Source organism: Lontra canadensis, unplaced genomic scaffold (assembly GCF_010015895.1).
Source record: "Lontra canadensis isolate GAN:19392208 unplaced genomic scaffold, GSC_riverotter_1.0 scaffold12, whole genome shotgun sequence".
In the NCBI taxonomy this organism is placed as follows: Eukaryota; Metazoa; Chordata; class Mammalia; order Carnivora; family Mustelidae; genus Lontra; species Lontra canadensis.
The window spans coordinates 18,734,419-18,754,897 of NW_022631006.1; the positions used below are offsets into that span (position 1 = coordinate 18,734,419).

General features: G+C 60.2%; 1 protein-coding gene and 1 long non-coding RNA gene across 2 annotated transcripts in view; both read left to right on the plus strand.

Annotated features, from left to right (window-relative positions):
• The window catches only part of SPTBN5 (spectrin beta, non-erythrocytic 5), a 48,822-nt gene extending 29,888 nt beyond the window's left edge, over positions 1-18,934 (plus strand). Inside the window, 36 exon segments of the mRNA XM_032857048.1 lie at positions 770-979; positions 1,152-1,301; positions 1,521-1,625; positions 2,035-2,202; positions 2,723-2,872; positions 2,995-3,186; positions 3,392-3,487; positions 4,808-4,923; positions 5,008-5,122; positions 5,920-6,033; positions 6,235-6,356; positions 6,606-6,768; positions 6,957-7,145; positions 7,400-7,477; positions 8,108-8,280; positions 9,974-10,064; positions 10,197-10,343; positions 10,992-11,129; positions 11,229-11,485; positions 11,655-11,841; positions 12,053-12,262; positions 12,705-12,901; positions 13,022-13,226; positions 13,501-13,695; positions 14,612-14,767; positions 15,009-15,226; positions 15,391-15,580; positions 15,803-15,979; positions 16,152-16,256; positions 16,618-16,758; positions 17,022-17,093; positions 17,571-17,657; positions 17,748-17,836; positions 17,979-18,064; positions 18,396-18,531; positions 18,880-18,934. Coding sequence (XP_032712939.1) covers positions 770-979; positions 1,152-1,301; positions 1,521-1,625; positions 2,035-2,202; positions 2,723-2,872; positions 2,995-3,186; positions 3,392-3,487; positions 4,808-4,923; positions 5,008-5,122; positions 5,920-6,033; positions 6,235-6,356; positions 6,606-6,768; positions 6,957-7,145; positions 7,400-7,477; positions 8,108-8,280; positions 9,974-10,064; positions 10,197-10,343; positions 10,992-11,129; positions 11,229-11,485; positions 11,655-11,841; positions 12,053-12,262; positions 12,705-12,901; positions 13,022-13,226; positions 13,501-13,695; positions 14,612-14,767; positions 15,009-15,226; positions 15,391-15,580; positions 15,803-15,979; positions 16,152-16,256; positions 16,618-16,758; positions 17,022-17,093; positions 17,571-17,657; positions 17,748-17,836; positions 17,979-18,064; positions 18,396-18,531; positions 18,880-18,934 — 5,280 coding nt within the window.
• A 224-nt stretch (positions 18,935-19,158) lies between these two features.
• Positions 19,159-20,329, plus strand: LOC116867225. The gene is made up of 3 exons (XR_004382568.1): positions 19,159-19,278; positions 19,499-19,650; positions 20,257-20,329. It is a non-coding gene; the product is annotated as an uncharacterized LOC116867225 (long non-coding RNA).
• The last annotated feature ends 150 nt before the right edge of the window (positions 20,330-20,479 follow it).

The following is a 20,479-nucleotide window of genomic DNA, read 5'->3' on the forward strand; positions in this document are numbered from 1 at the left end:
CTCAGGGAGCCTCTCTAGATGAGGGGACAAGCCTCATACTCCAGAAATCAGATTGGGACAGGGGGCCTTGGCCACAGGCTGTCTCGGAAGTCCCCAGAGCCAGTGCCTGGCAAATCAGGAGGCCCAAACTCTGACCCTGCAAGAAGAATTGATCTGGGGATCTGCCTCTGCTACTGTCCAGCAGCGCGAGCTTGAGCAAGGCCTCTGTGAGTCCTCCCTCATACACACTGTGCTGTTGACCATTCTTCACCTCGGCAATGAGGTGTTTGGACAAGAATCCAAGGCCCCTTCAGCGCTCATGCTGTGTACACCAATCTGAAGACAGTGTGCAAGTGTTAAAGCAGAAATCTCCTGAGGACAAGGTGAGCAGTGAGGTGTCACAGTGTCAGGGAAGCCTTTGTGAGGCAAATGAGGCCCTGGACCCTGCAGAGCAGGTGAGCTGGGGAGAGACGGAAGGGGGAGGAGAAGGAGCTTCTAAGCAGGAGGAGCACCAGAAGCAAAGGGTGAGGAGCCTCGCTGAGGGGGACGAGGAGGCTGGCAAACAGGCACACCTCATGAACCCGGAAAGATTAGGTTGGATGACAGCAGAGGAACCTGGTGACAAAATGCCCCTGAGCCTCAGCGGAAGCTCTGTCCTGGAACGGTTACTCTGCTATGCAAGTGGACACGGGCGGGCTGGAGTTGGGCCTCAGAGCCCGGCTCTCTGCCGCCCAGCCCGGCCCAGCCCAGCCCTCACCCAGCTCTCTCCCTGGGTCTCCTGGGGCTGCAGGTGCAGGACTACACCTCCTGGGCGGCCTCTGTGTGGAGGGAGCTGCAGGGACAAGAGGGCTCCCAGGAGCCCAGCCGTAGCCTTCCCACACTACTCAGCAGCCACCAGCAGCTCCGGGCAGAGCTGGAGGCCCGGGAGGAGCTACACCAGAGGGCCTCAAAGCTGGGCCGGCAGGCGCTTCAGGCTGTAGTAGGGACACCCATCAAGGAGGTGGGCCCCTTTATCCAGTGCCCCACCAACCTGCCCTGACCTCATCTGAGCCCCATCACCTCACACCCTGCCCCGCCGTGCCACGCTGGCCTCTCGTCAGGGGCTTCCCTCAAGATCAGCTGCCAGCTTGTCCAGGCGGCTCTCCCCAGGCTTCCCATGTGTCTGTCCCCAGGTCCAGGAAGGGCTGCGAGCCCTGCGGGATGAACGGGAGCAGGTGTTCCAGGCCTGGGAGCAGAAGGAAGAGAAGCTGCAGGCCATGCAGCGGGAGCAACTCTTCCTCAGAAAGTGTGGTCACCTGGACCAGATCCTCACGGTCCAGGAGGCAGGTCCTCCCCCTGCCCCACCACACACGTCCCCCTGCGCTCCCTTCTCCCTTTCTCCTCTACCCCCTACTTGCTTCCTTGCCTCCTGGGACTCAGCTTTTTTCCTTGATGGGAGGCCCAAAGACTGGGCACAGCCTCAGTGCACATGGCTGCAAATGGGGTTCCGGGGGCCCAGCTGTTTCTGATGGTTTATTTGACTTCTCCATTGGCTGATCCAGATCTCCCTGAAAACCGGTGCACTGGGGAGCTCAGTGGAAGAGGTAGAGCAGTTGATCCGCAAACACAAGACTTTCCAGAATGTTCTGACTGCCCAAGATGAGAAGGTAAGAGGCTCAGAGAGAACTGGGCATGGTCAAAAATCGGGGGATGGGAGAGGGAAGAGGGCGGAGTCTGGGGACTTTGGAGAGTTCTGAATGGGGGACATGGTGTGCTTGGTGTGCACCCACAGGTAACATCGGGGTACAGGGACAGCCTGTGGGTCTAGGGGTGCCTGGCTGGGTTTGACTGAGCAGAAGTGGGTATGTGGCTCAAGAGGAGGGCCACGCTTCAGGGACACCAGAGCCACTTGGCTCCCCATGACATCGTCACATGGGAGCTGTGGGTTTGGTTCTGACTTGCTGGGAGGACCAGCTGAGGGAAGGGCCATGCTGGGCTGAAGGAAGGGCTTTCCTGTGGGCCAGCCTCCCATCGTGGGAGAATAGGAGACTGTGACCCTGACCCTTCCCCCACCAGGAGGCAGCCCTGTGTGAGCAAGCCAAGACACTTAGGGGCCCCATCGTGCAGGATCGGCTCCACACAGTGTTAGAGCATCGGGCTCAAGTGAAGGACCTGGCAGAGAGCCGGGGACAAGCCTTGCACACCTGTCTCCTGATGACTGGCTTCACCAGGGCTGTGACCCAGGTCGGAGGGCCACCCCCAACCCCGTGCCTTCTGCTTGGGTCACATTTTACAGGGTACCAATGACCTTCACCTTCCCACGTTCCTTCAGGCCTCACCACACCCCTGTGATGAGGACACTGAAGTCTGGAAGGTTCAGTGGATTTCCCAGGGGCCTTGCTGGGACCCAGAACATTTGATTCAAAGACACTGTGAACAGAGATCCTGCTACTTCCTGAGCCCGTGAGGGCTAGATCAGAGAGAACAAGGGAGGCAGAGTGAGGGAGCCAAGTATCCTGGGAACAGGCCAACCTCCCCTCCAGAGGCCCTGCCCAGCCCTACCCTGTGGCTGGGGGCAGGGCCGGGCCTGGAGCATGTCCTCCTGGGCTAGAAGCACTGGATGGCCTCTATCCAGCTCGGCTTCACCCAGCCCTGGGGGGAAGCAGTCCACTCCCTGGGCACAGCTGAGAGTGAGTGCGTGGGACATCCCTGGGGTCTGAAGCAGCACCAGCATAATGGGATTCATGTCCCCAACCCCCACCAGGCCCAGGACTGGATTGAGGAGCGAGTCCAGCAGCTGAGAGAGCCAATCCCTCCTGGGGACCTGAAAGATAAACTGAGGCTTCTGCGAAAACACCAGGCCTTCGAGGCTGAGATCCAGGCCCACGAGGAGGTCATAACCTCTGTCATGAAGGTAACAGGCCCTCGGCCCCAGTCCTACTTCAAAGTGTGGGCTCTTGGGTGGCCAAGGAGGAGGGTTTCAGGCAGGGGGAGGGGTGACAGGCGGGCAAGATCTCCGGGTGTTCTGTCTCCCAGGATGGCGAGTCTCTCCTGGCACAGAGCCCCCCTCGGGCAGGAGAGGTCTCTCAGAGGCTGCAGGAGCTGCAGGAACACTGGCGGAAGCTGAGGCAGGCAGTGGCTCTCCGGGGCCAGGACCTGGAGGACAGGTGGAAGTTTCTGGAGTTCCTGCAGAGAGCTGACCTTACAGATGCCTGGATCCAGGAGATGGTGAGACCCAGCCGGGCAGGGACAGAGCTGGGGGTGAGGCTGTGGGTCTGAGAGATGGAGACAAGGACTAGGCCTGCTACTCCCCAGCTCCCTGACAGGCGGGAGCCCCAGCAGACAGTTGCCCCAACACTGCTCTGGGAGCTGGCTGCCCTGGTGCTGGGGCTCAGAAGTGCCGTCCCAGACCCTCACCCCTCGGCCTCTGCAGGAGGCGATGGTGAACCTGGGCGAGCTGGGCCAGGACCTTGAGCACTGTCTGCAGCTCCGCAAGCGTCTCCGGGAGCTCCCAGGAGTCTGGGCCGAGGTACGGGGTCCTGTGGGGGAGACGCAGTCAACCTGTCCCCATGGGAGACAGAACTACTCAGAATAGTGAGACAGCATGGGTCGGGGGAGGGCTCCAGCCACTGCCCCGGGCTCACTTCTTGCATGTGTTTGGGCAGCCCCCTCATCGAGCCAGGCCATAGCTCCTCCATCTTTAAAATGGGGATAACGCTGGCCTCTTAGGTAAGAGAGCCAGGACGAGTGGTGGTGGCCGCACGAATTGGTACTTGTGCTGAAACTGCCGGGAACTGTCCTCCCCACCACACACACACAGGTGCACATGTGCAGAAACTGACATACTCTGAATCAAACCCGTGGTCGAGTCCGCGGTTAGTATGTCCATTCTGTGCCCCAGTCATATAAGGTTTTACCCTCAGGGGAAGCTGGGGGAAGGGACTGTGCGGCTTCTCTATACTATTTTTATTGTTATTGTTGTTGTTGCAATTTTGCAATTTCCTGTGCATCTATAATTATTTCAAAATTAAAAAAAAAAAGATACACATGTGCCTGGACGGAGTGGACAATCCAACCGTAAACTCCAGCTGCCCAGAACCTTCATTCAGCTTCTCAGCTTCTTCTCACCACACCCCCACACGCACCCCCAAAATCTCTCTCATGTGCTCTAGATGAAAGCAATGGGACAAATGTAGTCACAGTCAGGTGTTAGAGACCAAACACGCTCCCCTCCTCCATCCAGTGTCAGCACGTACGATTTCTAGAAGGCCAAGGTTCTCACCCGGAGCTCCCCTTTGGTGCTGGTGGAATTCACAACCTCCCTGCCGGGTGCTGTGGTAGAGGGAGCACCAGAGAGACTCAGAGCAAGGCTCAGATCCTGGGCCTGGCACACACTAGCCATGGTAGCCTCTGGCTCTGCTCTGGTGTATGCAGAAGGAGAGCGAGCCCCTCCCCTGCCCAGCTCGGCCGAGACCCTTCCTCAGAAGCACTTGGGGAATTTTAACCAGCTCTCTGAATACGAGCTGTTGTTACTGGGGGCAGGATCCCTGCACTCCCTCCTGCGGCTGGGGACCCCACCCAGTGGACCCGTAAGCCCCTCTCACTAACAGCCCCCGCCCAGGACGCATAGGGGTGCGGATGCTCCTGCACCAGGAGATCCCAGCTCACCATTTCATTCCACCACTTGCTTTGCTCTGCTTGTCCATTCTTATTCTCAACTCTTCTCCGTGCTTTCTTATCACTTGCTTTCCTGAGCAATTTAACACGCCGCTCCTCATCCTCTCTTGGGCTGAGGCAGACCCTCCACAGGCTGTGACTGTCCGGGTGCCCTCACCCTTCACCCCCACAGGACACCATGGATGGCATCCACATCAGGAGCATCAGTGACTTGTCCCTGAAGCTCGAGAACCTGGACCCTGAGCAAGTCAAGACCATCCACAAGCGGCGACAGCAGCTGAACAGCAGGCCAGTCCCTGACGGGAATGAGGTGGGTCAAGGGGAGGGGGCTGGAGGGCCATCTCTGACTCAGCCTTACACCTTCCTTCCCAGATGGAAGAGTTTCCGTGGCAACCTACTCTGGTACCAGCAGCAGCTTGAGGGGGCCCTGGAGATACATACATTGTCCCGAGAGCTGGATGGCATCACTGAGCAGATTGGGGAGAAGGTAAGTAGCAAAAGGCTGTGGCAGCTGGGGAGCGAGGCGCTCACCCAGAGTTTCCCTTGCGTCTTGCCCCCCCTTCTCTTCAGCTTGGGTAGTGGAGGTAGATGCTGCTAGGGGTCCTTCAGGGCTACGGAGAGGGGTCTGCCAGGGGCTCTCTCGCTATTGACTCTGGGCCCGAGAAGCCCCCATTACAGGCTTGGAGGCTGGCCCACCTGGCTTCTAGAAACACTGTGGGTCAAGAGGCCAGAGCACAGCTCCCCCACATACTCTTCTGTCTCTGGTCCCTAAGCATGGCCAGAGCGCACAGGTTCTTGGCCCCGGAGCATGTCAGCAACCACTGAGAAACGTGGGCTAAATGCTGGCAGGGGGGTGGGGGGCATGTGAAGAAGTTGTCTGCCCCCCCCCAACCCAAGAAGTCCCATGCGACACAGATGGTGCCCTGTTCTGAGCGTGAAGGGGCTCTTGCCTCACTCTTCTTACTCCTCTGTTCCCTGCCCCCAGCCAGCCAGGCCTGGCTCTCTGTCCACGCTCAGTTCCCCCCAAAGGAATGAGAGACCATTGAGACATGGTATGTGGAGGCAGCACACAGAGATGACTGGGTCAGAAGAAACTCCATCCCCTGGTCTCTCCTGGGAATTGTTCTTCACAGAAGGAAGGGGCCTTGGTCAGCAGAGGGCACGGGGAAGGGAATCAGGTGGGGTACTTGGTTCTCACACAGAAACCCCATGGCTGGTGACCCCTCGGCAGTGAGCGGGGAGCTGCAGAAAAGGCAAAACCAGTAAGGCTACATTCCTTCCCAGGCCGCCCTGGTCCAGGCCCTGGGCTATGGGAAAGATCAAGAGAGCTTGCAGAGGCTGATCCGGAAACACAAGGAGTTGGAGCAGGAAATAGGCCTCCTCCAGGCCCAGGTGGAGGTACACAGCTGGGTGTGGAGGTGGCCTCGTCTTTGGGATGCTGGGCAGGCCACAGAAGGTGGGAGGCCTTCCAGACCAGGGGAGCCAGCATACTCCATTGAGCAGTACGCCCCCCAGAGGCCAGGGGCCTCCCTCAGCTGGGGCTCCCCTGACTACCACCTACCTCCCTGCCCCAGCTCCTGAGCCCAGCTTTCCCCACAGTCCCTAGAGCAGGCGGTGGGCCGCGTCTGCCAGAGAAGTCCTGGGACAGCCCACCGCCTCAGCAGCAAGCAGCGGGAGGTGACGGACAGTTGGTGGCAGCTCTGGAGGGGGGCCCAGAAGCAGTAAGGACTCCTGGGCCTTTTTCCTCACAGACTGAGTCCTGGGAGCCTCTCTGTCTCTCTCCTTCCCCTTAACCCTGGTCTCCCCTGAGAACATTTTTCCACCCTTCAAATAACCATTAGTATTGTCCCCCTATTAATCCCCAGCCCTGGGCCCTTGTCTGGCCAAGGGGATTCGGAGAGCATTGGTGTGGATGTGAGGGAAGGAGGGGCTCGGAGGCTCCAGGGCTAGCTGATGAACCCTGCGGGCAGGAGGGAGTCCCTGGAGGCCTTATACGAAGCTCAGAGTCTGCAGGCCGATCTGCGGCACTTGTCGGTCTGGGCCCAGGGGCTGCGGGTGGAGATGGAGGCCCGAAGCACCCCGAGCAGCCCTGAGGAGGCCCGGCGCAGGCTGGAGGAGCACCAGGAGCTCAAGGTGAGGGCCAGACCCTGGGACCTCATTTTGCCTCTGCCCTGTCCCAACTTTCTCTGAGCCCTTCCTCCCTCACCTGCCCAGGCCTCTGTCCTCTTCCTCCTACCCACTCCGCTGTGTTCTACCTCATGCCTCCTCCCTTGCATGGAGGGAGCCCTGGCCTCGGGGGTCTGAGGCCCATCTTATGACAGGCCGAGCTGGACTTGAAGACAAATCGCATCGGCCTGGCCCGAAGCACTGGGCAGCGACTGCTCGCAGCAGGGCACCCAGCTCCCCCCGACCTCCGCCAGGCCCTGGCTGGCTTAGACCAGGAGCTGAACAGCCTGGAAACGGCCTGGCAGGACCACCAGCTCCAGCTGCAGCGGGCCCTGGATCTTCAGGTAGGCAGCCTCCATCCTATCCTCCCTTAACCCCACCGGCCCCTGGTCAAAGCCAAACCCCAAGGCCACTGTTCTGCGGCTTTGCCTGGTGCCCAGCGCCCAGCTGGCCCACAGCAAGTCTTGCCGGCTGTGCACATGTTCTTTCGAGCCAAGGTCTTGGTCCCTGGTTTCTCCTCAGGGCACCCACAGGCTCACTCCACCTGCACCGAGGGGAGCCTCTGCTCACTTCCTTTTGCCTTTTCCTTTCTTGACAGCTGGTTCTGAGTTCTGTGGAGCAGATGGAAAGTTGGCTCTGCAGCCAGGAGGCCTGCCCCACTAGCAAGGGTCTCGGGGTGGGTGCCAACCCAGGTTTTACCAAAGCAGTAGCAAGTGCTGCCTGAGCTCCCCAGGCCCCGGGGGCGGGGGAGGGCTCCCCATCCTCTACCATCTGCAGGCCTGAAGCCTTCACCCCTCCATGTTTGTGGTTCTCCTGCACCTGGTGCTCAGCCCCACAGGGAATATCCCGGGAGCTGAGAGGGTGAGCGTGCATCCTTTGACCTGTTCTTGCCTCCTTCCCACGACTTCTCACCTCTGCCCTCCTCATATCCCTCCCCTGAGGTTTGCTCTTCCAGCCACCATCCCAACCCCTGTGGCTGGCGAGCCTGACTCAGGGGGGATCTCGGAAAAATCAGGGGCCAGCTGGTTCCTTGCTGACACAGCCTTACCAGAGTGCAGAGGAGAAGGTGTTCCTGTTGGGTGAAAAAGCTCCATGTGCCCGGAAAATTCTGACCCTGGCCCCATCCCCAGTACCTTCCCTGGCTAAGAATCACTGTCCTAAAGCCAAATGGGGCCCTGAGACCTCAGAGGGATGGGTTTGGGCACAGAGCTCATCATGTGGGTGAGTGTGGGTGGCATGGCCGGCAGAGAGCTTGGGATGGGAGGGGCAGCCCCACGGATGGTAGTGGCTTCCCTGCTCCTGCCAGGACTCTTGGGCAGCTGCGGAGACCCTCCTGAGGAAGCACGAGGTGCTGGAGCGGGGCCTGGAGGCTCAGGCTGAAAAGATGAGCGCGCTGGAGGCCATGGCCCGCAGGCTGCACCAGGCTGGGTACCCCGAGGCCCAGGGTGCCCTGGGTCGGTGCCAGGCCATGCTCCTGAGGTACATCTGGTTCTGGGCTGTGGGTGGGGGGTGCGGCAAACTCCCCAGCGTTTTCCGGGGGCTGAGGTCGATGCCAAGCACTCCTGCCGGCCCAGCATGTGGCCCCCCAGGGGAGATGAAAGGGAGTTGTACCAAGAAACGTGTCCCAGGAAACTGAAGGAGAGGCAACCCAGTGGAAGGGCCGGGCCAGAGCCCAGTAGTTAAGTGTCCATGAGCCAGAGTGTCCTGAGTTCCTGTGCTGCCCCCTTGTGGTGGGATTTGGGGCACTTGCCTCATAGAGTCTCGGGTCTACGAGGATGGGGTAACAGTGCCTGCCTCTTCAGGTAGTTGGGAGGATCGAGAAGGTACCCTTGATGTCTTAGCATGGCGCCTGCCACCCGGGCAGGTCGGCACATTTCTCATGCCCATTTAGATGAACCCAGCACAGCTCATGAGACACCGGGCTCTTCCTTTTTTCCTCCTAAAATCCCGTCCAGTTCAGCTAAGTCATCCAGCTTCTCAGACTTTTAGAGCCAGGCGGATATGGCCAAAAGCCGGCTCTCAGACTGGCAGGGGTCTCTGCCTTTTCCAGAGAGCCCACTGGGGTCCACAGTGCTTGTCAGCCCTCGTGCGGGCCCTCTGACAGGGGGAGGGCTGGGCCCTTCGCTCCTGCTCCTTGCTCGTGGGACCCCCACCTGGATACCAGGAGGACTTTGATGGATGGATGACAAACTCTAGTTTGCTGGTCTCTGTCAGCCCCCTCCCCTCGTGACCCCTGATCACCTTAGATGGTTTCTGGTGGTCTGACTTTCCCCTGGGACAGTACCACCGTGACCCCTCCCCTTTGGGCTTCTGGCATCCTCTGGGGAGGCGGCAGTTCCCATTCCACCAAGCCTCGCTGCACCTCCACCCCCACACCCTTTGGTAGCCCCAGCAGGGGGAGAGAAGTTTCCACTCAACGCTGGTGTGGAGACGACAGGGATGTGGGCAGTGTTAGGGTTTTGTTCCTATTTATTTTTTAGATCACGGGTCTAATCTCTCTTTTTGTGCGTACAGCAATGTATTTGATACACTGGTACAGAGAGGTACACACATATATAAGTCAGCAGACACACACACACACATATTTGGGTGGGTAACCGCTCAGAGTCCTTCCTAAGGGTAGTGCATGATCCAAACTAATGGTTTGGACGCTGTACTAGTTGGCTAGTGTGGCCATGACAAAATCCCACAGACTGGTGGCTTCAATGCCAGAAACATGTTTTCTCACAGTGCTGGAGGCTGGAAGCCCTCAATCCAGACGCTGACAGGGTGGGTTTGTCCTGAGGCCCCTCTCCTCGGCTTACAGACTGCCATCCTCCCCTCTCCTCACATGGTCATCCCTGCGTGTGCGTGACACCTGACATGGTGGGTTGGGGGCGCTCTGAGCAGCTCATTTTAACTTCTTTAAAACCCTGTCCTCCAATTCAGTCCCACTGTAAGGTACTGGGAATGAGGACTTCAACTTAAAAATGTGGGGGGACACAAGTCAGCCCCTGATAGGCACTAGTGAAGAGGGGGAGTAGAAGTTCTCTCCTGTCAGAGGGAGCCCCGGCCTCCGGGCGTAATGGTCCAGAAGAAGGGCTGTGGCCATGGGGAGGCACGTGCACGCCCCTGGAGCAGCTCCAGGTCTGGTGAGGGGACCTGAGGGCCCATGAGACCCTCCTTCTGGCAGGAAAGAGGCACTGGTAGAGCGAGCCAGGACCCGTCGCCGCCAGCTGGAGGAGCTCCAGCAGCTGCAGACTTTCCTGCAGGACTCCTTCGAGGTTCCCCTGGGTTGGGGGGTGGTAGTGGTTGTGGTGGGGAAGGAGAGGCCAGCCTTCCTCGGGGCAGCCCAGAGGTTTGGGGGAAGGGGGAGAGCCCGAGGCAGCGGGGCCTGGTCCTCTGCGTATGTGCAGGTGGCCACGTGGCTGAGGGAGAAGCACTCGGTGGCCCTGGAAGAGGGCTGGAGGGACCCTGCTCTGCTGCAGGCCCAGCTGTGGAGGCAACGGAGTCTCCAGGCTGAGCTAGACGCAAGTGTCCACCAACGACAAAGGCTGCAAAAGGTGAGGGGACAGTCCTGCAGGCCAGAGAGTGTGGGGAGACCCAGCAGAGCCCTGGCAAGGGCTCTGATCTGGAATCACGGATGACCTGCAGGCCAGAGAGCATGGGGAGACCCGGCAGAGCCCTGGCAAGGGCTCTGATCCAGAGTCACGGATGACCGACACTTATCTAGTCCTTTCTGCACAGGCACCATGCCCAGCACCCAAGGGGAGAGACAAACAGTAGCTTTTCTGGGGCACCTTCTCCAAAAATAGTGCCTTTTCAATCACATATTGACGGGATAGTTTTTAAAGCCATCTTGGATGGACATGAGGGGACAGAGAAAGGCCGCAGTGAGCAGGCCTGTGGGTAAAGGAGCCAAAGTGTAGCATCTTTGAAATTTACCCTCTCCCACCTACAGAGGGCAGGACCTGACCCCAGGCTGGCTCCCTCTAGCATGAGGTGTCCTGCTAAAAATGTTTGATGTTTGATCTCGTTTAAACAAAATAACTGTTGTTCTCTCCATTCTATGGATAAGAAAAATGAGCTCAGAGAGGTTCAAGAATTCTCCCAGGTCACACAGTGAGCCCACAGGCTGGGGGGTGGAGCCCGCTCAGGTTCATGGGCACCAGCCATCCTAAGTCCTAGCGGTGTTCCCTGTGTGGCTGTAGGAGGGACAGAGGCTGCTGCAGGAGGGCCACCCAGCCTCAGAGACCATCAGGGAGCGTCTGCGGGAGCTGGGGGAGCTCTGGGACGAGCTGCAGGCCAACAGCCAGAGGAAGGCAGCCATGCTGCAGGTGGTTTGTGAGGTGGGCTCTGTGTGCCAGGGGACAGGCCAGAGGCGCGGCGGGTGGGGTGGGGTGATGGTAGGCCTCTTCCCCTTGTGCCCACCTCACATTCTGCCCTAGGCCCTGCATCTCCTGCGGAGAGTGGAGGAACTAGAGAGCTGGCTGGAGCCTGTGGAGGTTGAGCTGAGAGCCCCTGTCAGGGACCAGGACCAGCCTGGGCTAGAAAAGCTCCTGGGAGCACAGGGAGAGCTGGAGGCCACCGTGGAAGGGCAGGCCAGGCAGGCACAGTGGCTGTGGGACCAGGCCCAGGTCCTTACAGGGGAAGGCCTCTGCCTCGCCCAAGATGTGAAAGACCAGGCCCTGCAGCTGCTTCGGAGGTAGATCGACCCACGTGCCTCCTGCTCGCCCCCCTCCCTCCCTGCCCTCCAGCTTGTCTCCTCCGAGCCACCCCCTGCCCCCACGATGAGGAGCCCTGAGTGGGTGAGCACTGGGTCACCTTCTGGCCCCCACCCCTGACTGTCCCATCCCCACCCTCCACCGTTGCAGGTTTGAGTGCCTGAGGGAACCCCTGCGGGAGCGCAGAGCTGCCCTGGATACCCGGAGCCGCCTCCTGCAGTTCTTCAGGGATGCCGATGACGAGATGGCGTGGGTGCAGAAGAAGCTGCCCCTGGCCACCACCCAGGACTGTGGACAGAGCCTGAGCGCTGTGCGACAGCTGCAGGAGAAGCACCAGGTGTGGGTCCGCTCACCCTGAACCTCAGATCGGGCACCAGTCCCAGCCAGCCAGTGGTGCTGGGAGCTCTCCACTCTGGGGGGCTTTGGGGGCACCCTAGGTTCTTTGTGGGCCAGGAAAGAGAAGGCTTTGGGGGCAGAACTGCGGGATCCTGTAAGGCTTCCAGCACGACTCTGGGTCCCCTGAGGAGGGTCTTCCTCCCACTCCCCAGAACCTGGAGAATGAGATGAGTAGCCACGAGGCTCTGACCAAGGCCGTGGTGGCCGAGGGACACCAGCTGGCACAGGCCGGGCCCTTTGCCACAGAGGCTGCCGCCCGAGTGCAGCAGCTGGAGAGTGCCGTGGGCGGCCTGAGGGCAGAGGCCAAGCGGAGGCGGCTGCAGCTGCAGCAGGCTCAGGAGGCCCAGCAGTTCCTGATGGAGGTGAGGGGCTGAGGCAGGCGCCGCTGGGCCTGAGGAAACCCAGAGTGTATTCTGGGCTCTCTGTGCATCCCCTCTTCCCTCAGCTAAGTGCTCTTCTGCGCCCCACCCCCACCCCCAGAGCTCGTCCTTCTGCAGGTTGCCCAGGGCCCTGGATTGGGTGTGATTTTGTTTTGTTGTCTCTTCTAAACCGGTGGTTCTCAGTCATTGCCTTCCATCAGAACCACCTGCAGGCTTTACAAAATGCGGATACTCAGGTTCCATTCCAGATCAGATCTGAATCTTCGGGGTTGAGGGCCAGGCACGGGGAGCAGGGAAGCTCTGGGGGATTCCCACGTGCAGCCAGGGTGTGAATCACAGCTCAAGACCTCAAGGCTGTGCATGCCCCAAGCTGGGAGACCCAGAGGCCATGACCCAGGGAAGACTGCTCTTCCTGCACCCCCAGCTCCAGGAGGCAGAAGCCTGGCTGGAAGAACGGGGCTGTGTCCTGGACCTCAAGGATGTTGGCCAGAGTGCCGAGGCCATGCGTGCCTTTCTGCGGTGGCTGGAGGCCACCCGGAGAGACCTAGAGGCGTTTGGCCTGCGCATTGAGAGCCTGCAGCAGACGGCAGCCCTCCTGGAGAGCAGGCAGAACCCGGAAAGGTGCGGGGGAGCCCGGCCCACGTAGGGAGGCGCAGGGAGGGCTCTCCCTTCAGAGGCAGGCACGTGAGGCTGCTCTGGCCTAGAGAGGAAAGACTTCAGCCGGGTTCTTTTGTGCCACAGCGGCAGGGCACTGGCCCGGATGCAGGCTGTGAGGGAGGTCCACTTAGGGCTGCTGCTGAGGGCGGATGGCAGGCGGCAAGGCTTGTGGGAACAGCTACAGCTCCACCAGCTGGAACGGGAGGCCCTACTTCTCGAGGCCTGGCTGACCAGCAAGGCTGCCACGGCTGAGTCGCAGGACCATGGGCAGGACCTGGAGGCTGTCACGGTGAGTCTCTCCTGAGCAAGCCTGGGGCCAACTAGATGGAGGCCGAGCCAGGGCAAAGGAGGCATGCGTTTGGGCGAGAGGGAGGCAAGGGTGAGAGCCGAAGGGAAGAAGCGGGGGGCTCTGGGCAGATCCCCGGATCGCCAGAGTCGAGGGACATCTGCTCCTGCCTTGTCCAGTCCAGGTGGGGCAGGGGCGTGGGAGGGGAACGACTTCAGACAATGCCAACCCTTTGCGAGCTGCTAGATGTCACCTCCTTGCCCCTCTCTCCCCAAAGATATTGGAAGAGAAGTTTGATGCTTTCAGAAAGGAAGCTCAGAGCCTGGGGCAGGCCAAGGTGCAGGCCCTGAGGGAGCTGGCAGACTCCCTGGAACGGATGGCACCCAGATGCACTCCCCAGATTCAAGCCCAGAGGAGTCGCATTGAGGCCGCTTGGGAGAGGCTGGACGGGGCAATAAAAGCCCGCATCCAGGTAAGTGCCTCCCAGGCCAGGCCAGGGGCAGCCAAGGAGCAGGAGCATCAATGCCTTCTGCCTGGGTCGGGGGCCTGTAGGCCAGCCGGGGGTACGCGTAGGCGCGTGGGAGTATGGGCATGAGTGTGTGTGCATGTGTGTGTGTGTGTGCATGCGTGTGCACGCGGTGAGAGGGGGCTGCCTTTGATTTCCAGCACTAGGCAAATGGGGACTCCCAAATCCTTGCACCTTCACCTCCCTCCACCCCAGCTCTCTCCAACAATTTTCTTTCTTGATGGCACAGTTCACTCCTCCAGGGAGAAACAGAAAGCCGGTCTGGCCAGCTTCCAAACCCCTCGGAGCCTCCCCTAAACACAGGCCTGGGGTTTGAAACCACCCACAGTATTGATCTGTCCTCACCCACATGCACTTAATGGTTTCCTTTGCTGCACCCCCCCATTCTCCGAGCTGCTGTGCCCTGTGCAGATGGGCTCCGTGTTGCTCCCTGATCTGTGTTCTCAGCTGGAGCTGCTGGTTTTCTTTAACACAGGCTGCTCCCCAAGTCCCTGACAGCCCGGGCAGCCTCCTGAGCTGACCCTCCCCTCCTAGCCAGTCCTCTCAGAAACCAAAGCCCTCCTTCCTAGGGACCCATCCCCCATGCTTCAGAGCCTCCATTTCCACCTTTCTCATGATTTGTAACCAAAGATCCCCTCATCACACGGTGCGCCCTGAGACCCTATCCCCTCATCTGTAACATCACACACTCATTGAGCACCTGCCACATCTGGGACATTCTCTGTACCTGGTGGTGACAAACCAGTCACCGAGCCCCATGGTCCTCGTTATTTAAAGGGAGGCGGCCCACAAGGCCACATCTCTAGAGAGAAAGACGCTAGGAATGAGCTTAACCCAGAGCAGACCCTCGTCCCTCTCCCAGAGCCTGGCCATAGCCCGGGAGGTCCGGAGCTTTGAGCAGGCAGCGGCTGAGCTCCAGGAATGGATGCAAGAGAAGGCCACCCAGATGGTGAGAGACATCTGTGACCATAGCCTGTCATCAGTGCAGACCTTGCAGCAACAGCACAGGGGCCTGGAGGTGAGGGCACCTGCCCCAAGGTCTCCCTGCGGGTGAGGGGGGGCCCCCAGAGGGGAGAAGGGAAGGCCTTCCTGGCCCGGGAGTGCTTACCCGGGGTGCATGTGGAACACAGTGGAGCTGGCTTGGGAAATCCTGGGAAAGAGGACCCCCCCCTCCACGCAGAGAGGCCGGGGTGCTCCCAGAATGAGGGGCATGCGTCAGGTTGCGTGGGGGGAGGCCTGATCAGGTATTCTGGTGGCAGCGGGACCTGGCAGCTGTGGAGAAGGAGGTGGCCCGGGTGCGAATGGAGGCCTGCCGGCTGGGCCAGCTTTACCCTGCAGCTCAGGAGGGCTTGTGCAAGCAGCTGGCCAGGGTGGAGGAGGCCTGGGCGACCCTGGACGTGAAGGCTCGGGAGCGGGGTCGGCAGCTGGAGCAGGCTGCCCAGGGCCATGCCTTCCTCAGTTGCTGTCGGGAACTGCTGTAGGTGACATCCCGCCCCGGTGTTGGCCCAGCTCTGCCCTGCTGGGTGGGGGTCACCCCAGCTCTTCTGGGAGCTGGTCTCCCCTTCCCCGGGCACGCCTCAGGCCCTGCCTCTTGAGGCTGCTCTCCCAGGCCTGACAGCAACTTCATCTCCTTGCCCCCAGAGCATGGGCTCAGGAGAAGCAAGCTCTGGTCTCTTCCAAGGAGCTGGCCGGGGACATGGTGGGGGCTGAGCGGCTCCTGGTGCAGCAGGTGGAGCTGGGGCAGGAACTCCAGGAGCCTTGCCTTCGCGCCCACGATGTACAGCAGGAAGGGCGGCAGCTGATAGACAGCGGCCACTTCATGTCTCTGGAGGTAGGAACACAAAAGGGATGGAACCCAACTACCCAAGGCCTTGGAACCCCTAGAAGAAATCTCAACCGTTAGGAGAAGGCAGGCAAGGAGCAGAGAGAGAGAGGCCAAGAAGGCAAGGGGAGGGTCTGAGCCTTCCCTGGAGCCCTCTGCTGGCCCCTCCAGGCCTTCCCTGCCTCAGTGCTTCCACTGGATCGTCTGACCCAGAGCATCCCTTCCCACCAGGTGGCAGCATGTCTGCGGGAGCTAGAAGGGCAGCTGCAGGCACTCACCAAGGCCTGCACCCTGCGCCAGGAGCGCTGCGAGGAGAACTGGGGCCTGCAGAAGCTACGGCAGGAGCTAGACCGGGCCGAGGCTTGGCTGGCCTCCCGGGAGGTTCTACTGCTGGACCCCAACTATGGGGTGAGCCCAGCAGCCCCCACCCCATTAGCCAGCTGCACCGACTGGCAGCTGTGGCCAAGGGCAGGTCCTGCTGTTCCTCAGCTCTCTACCCGCTAAACCGGGTTGCAGACCCCGAGGGGAGGCTCTTGGCACCCCCTGGAGCTGGGCCTCACCCTGGCTGGCTTCTCCCCAGCACACTGTGTCCGACGTGCAGCTGCTACTCTGCAGACACCAGGACTTAGAGAAGTTGCTGGCAGCCCAGGAAGAGAAGTTTGCCCAGCTGCAGAGGAAGGCAGGGGTGAGAGGACGCTGGGCGAGGGTCCACCAGCTGCTAGGGGCCTGAGGGCCGGGGGGGGGGTGGCGGGGCGGGAGTAAGCTGAGAATGGAGCCACCCCATGCCCCATGCCCCATGCACTGAGCCCATGGCTGACCCCTCGGAAAAACCCTATTCTTTGCCAGGCCAGCTGCAGGGCCCTGTTACCCTCCGACCCCGGGAAAGGCTGGAGCCCCACTGTGCACTAGAATGACAGGGAAGTGTCTTAAGCCAGCTAAAGCAGGAACAGATGAAAGAACCATGATGAGGCAGGGGTTCTCTCTAGGAGAAGGGATTCAGGGAAGAGAGGTGACCTGACCTGGCTCACCTCACTCCCCTCTCAAAGGTGGACCAGAAGCTGCTGCAGCAGGTGACAGGGTTGGAGCCCAGGAGTGCTGGCCACAGGCTCACATCCCCCAAGCAGAGGCCCTTTGGAAGCTGGTGGCCAGAAGTACAGCTGGCGGAGACAAGGGACCTACAGCCAGGTGTCCCCGTTGGATCACCCATACCCTCTGCCACCATGGTCTCCCTGGAACCTGTGGCCGGGCTGCAGGAGCCCAGTGGGGCTGGGGCCATGGGGGTAAGGCCCAGACCCTGCAGCCAGCACTGAGCCCCGGGGTGGGGGGCACTGGACCTAGGAGCCGAGAGTCCTCAGGAATGAAGTAATCAGGGGAAGATTGCTAGCCCACCTCTCAGAGGGGGCCTTCCTCTATTCCTGGGTGTTTCCTGGGCCCCATCTTGCCCTTTCAGGATGCTAAGGGTGCCCCCACCATGGAGGGATTTTTGGAGTTCCAGCAGCAGCTCTGGTCTGCTGAGAGGCAGGTAAGTATGAGAAGGTTCCTTCTCCAGGCAGCTCTCTTCCACAGAACAGCTTGGGCTCAGAAGGGCCACCAGGGCCTGGAGTCTTGACATGGTGGATAATCCCCCGCCCCCGTTCTTAAGACAGTTTCATTCTCTTTATTTAAGTAATCTCTATACCCAGCGTGGGGTTCAAATTCACAACCCAGCCCCGAGAGCAAGAGTCACACACACTATTGACTGAGCCAGCCCCGTGTCCCAGGACAGTTTCCTTCTTAAGCTACCCCAGAGCTGCCCCACCCTAGGCTGGAGGATGGGACCCTCCTCCTCCTCCTCCTCCTCCTCCTCTTCCTGGTTTCCCAGCACCTCATTCCCAGGCTCCCTTGGGCCAGTCCAGCACTTGGCCTAGGAGCCTCTGGTGACGCACAGGTCTTCGCAAGGCCAGGCTCCAGACTCCCCTCCATGCCCAGCTGGTACAACCTCCCCACCTTCTCTCCACAGCCCTGCTTGAGCCCCTGGGATGGCTGCCACGGGACCCTAGGGGGCAGCTCCCTCAGCCTCTTCTGGGACAAGAGGACAGCAGCAGAGGTACTGGGCAGTGGAAAACATGGAAGACAGAGGACAGGCCCACAGGGAAGAGCGGACATGGCTGTGGTGACCCCTCTCATGTCTTCTCAGAATATGGCCCCGGTGGCCACCCTTGACCTCAGAGGAGCCCAGTGCAAGAGGCCGGGGCACCAGCATGACAGGAAACACGCCTTCTTAAGGTGAGGGCCATGTAGAGGAGACAACAGCCCAGGGCCATACTGACCCAGCAGGCACAGCCTCTGAAGAGCAGCCCAGGGGCTGGAGGCAGGGGTCCCCTTATGGGTGGTCAAGAATTTTGACCCCTGGCTCCCTGGGTGACAGGCTGAGCAGCAGGGTGGAGACGCCCTGGGCAGCACCATCAGAAAGGGAGATTGAGAGCGCGATTCCAGCCCTGAGCAGCACAGCTGGTAAGCACTGGGGGAACCTGGGGAGGGACTTGGGGTACTGAGTCCCTGGGCCCCCGGCTGCTGTTTCAGGCATCCTCAGAAGTGTCACATCTAGTACCTCTCTACCTGGAGAGGTAAGTGGGACTTCATGTCTTCCCAGAGAACTGAAGGCCCAGAAGGGGTATACTACTTGCCAAAGATCACAGAGGGCAGGCCGGGCTTGCCCCCCTGGCTGCCTCCTGGCCCTGTCCCACCCCCCTCGGAATCTCTCGGACTCCCCTGCATGCTCCTAGGCTTTGTTCTGTGACCCTGGGACCTTCTCTAACCTTCCAGTCCTCAAAAAGCTCTGCAGGCCCTGCCCTTGGGGTGTCCTGTGGACAGTGGCCAAACCCAGCTCCAGCAGGAGGCATGCCTGGAACACACCCCTGCCCCCAGAAGTCTCTCGTCACTGTGGTCAGACGGGCTCCATCCAGAGACCGTGTGTTCAGGTCCTGTCCCCAGGCTGCTGTGAGCCCCGGGTGGGAGTCCCTCACCTGTTCCTCCCAGGCTCTCAGGTTTCCTGGCTACCTTCCTCACACTGTCTCTGGTCCCATGGGAGCTGAGCCTGCCCTTCCAGCATCCCAAAGGCCTCCTGAGTGTCTTCAGGGTCTTCTCTAGACTGAGCCTTTCTGAGCCCGTCTGCATTCAGCCTTCTGAGAGGCAGGGTGCGCAGGGCACCGCATGGGCAAGGCTTGACGCGTGCCTGGCCTCCTGTAGCAGGCACGTCAGTCCATTTGAGCTGCTTTTAAAATCACAGACTAGGTAGGTAACAGACCAGAACCATTTATTTCTTACAGTTCTAGAGACTGGGAAGTCCACCATCAAGGTGCCACCAGATTCAGGGTCTGGTAAGAGCTGTCTTCCAGGTCATGAGGGGAGCCCTCTGTCTCACTTGGTGGAAGGGGCTAGGTTGTTCTCTGGGGTTTCTGTAAGGGCTCCCCTCTCATCACCTAATCACCTCCCAATATCATCCCCTTAGCGTTAGCATTTCCATATAGGACTCGGGGGGGGGGGGGGGACACAAACATGCAGGGAGTCTGCTAACTACAGAAGGCCTAGCACAGGGGCCAGGACTGACCACTGATCTCCCTTTGCTCTGCAGCCTGCAGCCTGAGCCTGGAGCACCCAGCCAGACCAGGGGGCTTCCCTGATGAGCACACTGCTGAGGGCGTGCCCGGCCCGGCCGCCCCACTCAGGTAGGGCAACTGTGGGTGTGTGTGGGGGGTGGTCCTGAGCCCCATGATTGGCACAGCTGCATCCCTCTTAAGCCCAAGATCTGGAGACTCAGATCTGCTAGGGTATAGGGTAACCCCCGTATTTGAGACCCTCAGCAATAGAAAATCCTAGCACCCACCCTCCCAATTGGGTACGAGCCTCTGCTCAGAATCCAGGCCCTGAGGGTCCTTTTCCTCACAGATTCCACGCCTGTCCCCGGACTTCATCACTGAGGGAGATGCCCATGAGCATTCACAGCCAGCCACAACCCCTGGAGTTCCTGCAGGCTGAGGGCCCTGCCCAGGCACCTGCCTCCAGCTCACCCTCCCTTCCCTGCCCTGGCCAGGCTCAAGGTAAGGATACCCTGGGCGTCCACCCCTGGCTCATTTCTTGGCCTCCTCTTCCTGTCCAAGACAGATGGGTTGCCGGCTAGCCATATCTGGCCTGCACTCTGCCCTCTCTCCGGCTCTTCCCTGTTCCAACAGGAAAGGGGAACCTTACTATCCTTGAGCAGGCCAGAAGTCAGGCTGTCACCCCTCACACAGACTCCCGCAGAGACAGACACCCCAGGTCAGGCCCGAGGAGCGTTTCCAGCATCTCAGAAGGCAGCCATGGCTGTGGTCTCTGGTACACAGGCTCCACTTTCAAATCCAGAGAACATGTTGCTGAATGAATAGGCTTTGTCCCGGGATGGTGGCTTCTAAGGCTCCCAGAGCCCCCATTTTTTTCCACTGTGACACTAGCTACATGCCCTAGGCAGGGCCCAAGCATCAGTGGGCCAGAGCAAACAGAGGGAGTTGGGTCACAAGAACCTGTTCTCTCCCCTCCTACCCTCTGCACACTACGTACGGTCAGTCCTGCAGCTGCCTGTCAGCCACAACCCCAGCACCAGCAGGAGGTGGAATGTTCTAAGGGAGGCCAAGCCCTAAGTTCACTCTGCCTTCCTGTTCCCCCAACAGGTCACGACCCTGAACTAAACCCTGAGGTGGCAGCAAACCTCAGGGCTACCAACAAGGACAACCTCTAGGAGACCAGCCGTTCCTTGTTAAGAGGCAGCCCTCAGCCAAGACCACACAGCTTGCTGTAGGAGGTCACTCTCTCGTTCCTGTGAAGCAGCCGTCTGACGGAGGGGGGGGGGGGGGCGGCGGGGAGGACAGGGGTGCCAGCTGCCACTGCCTGTGT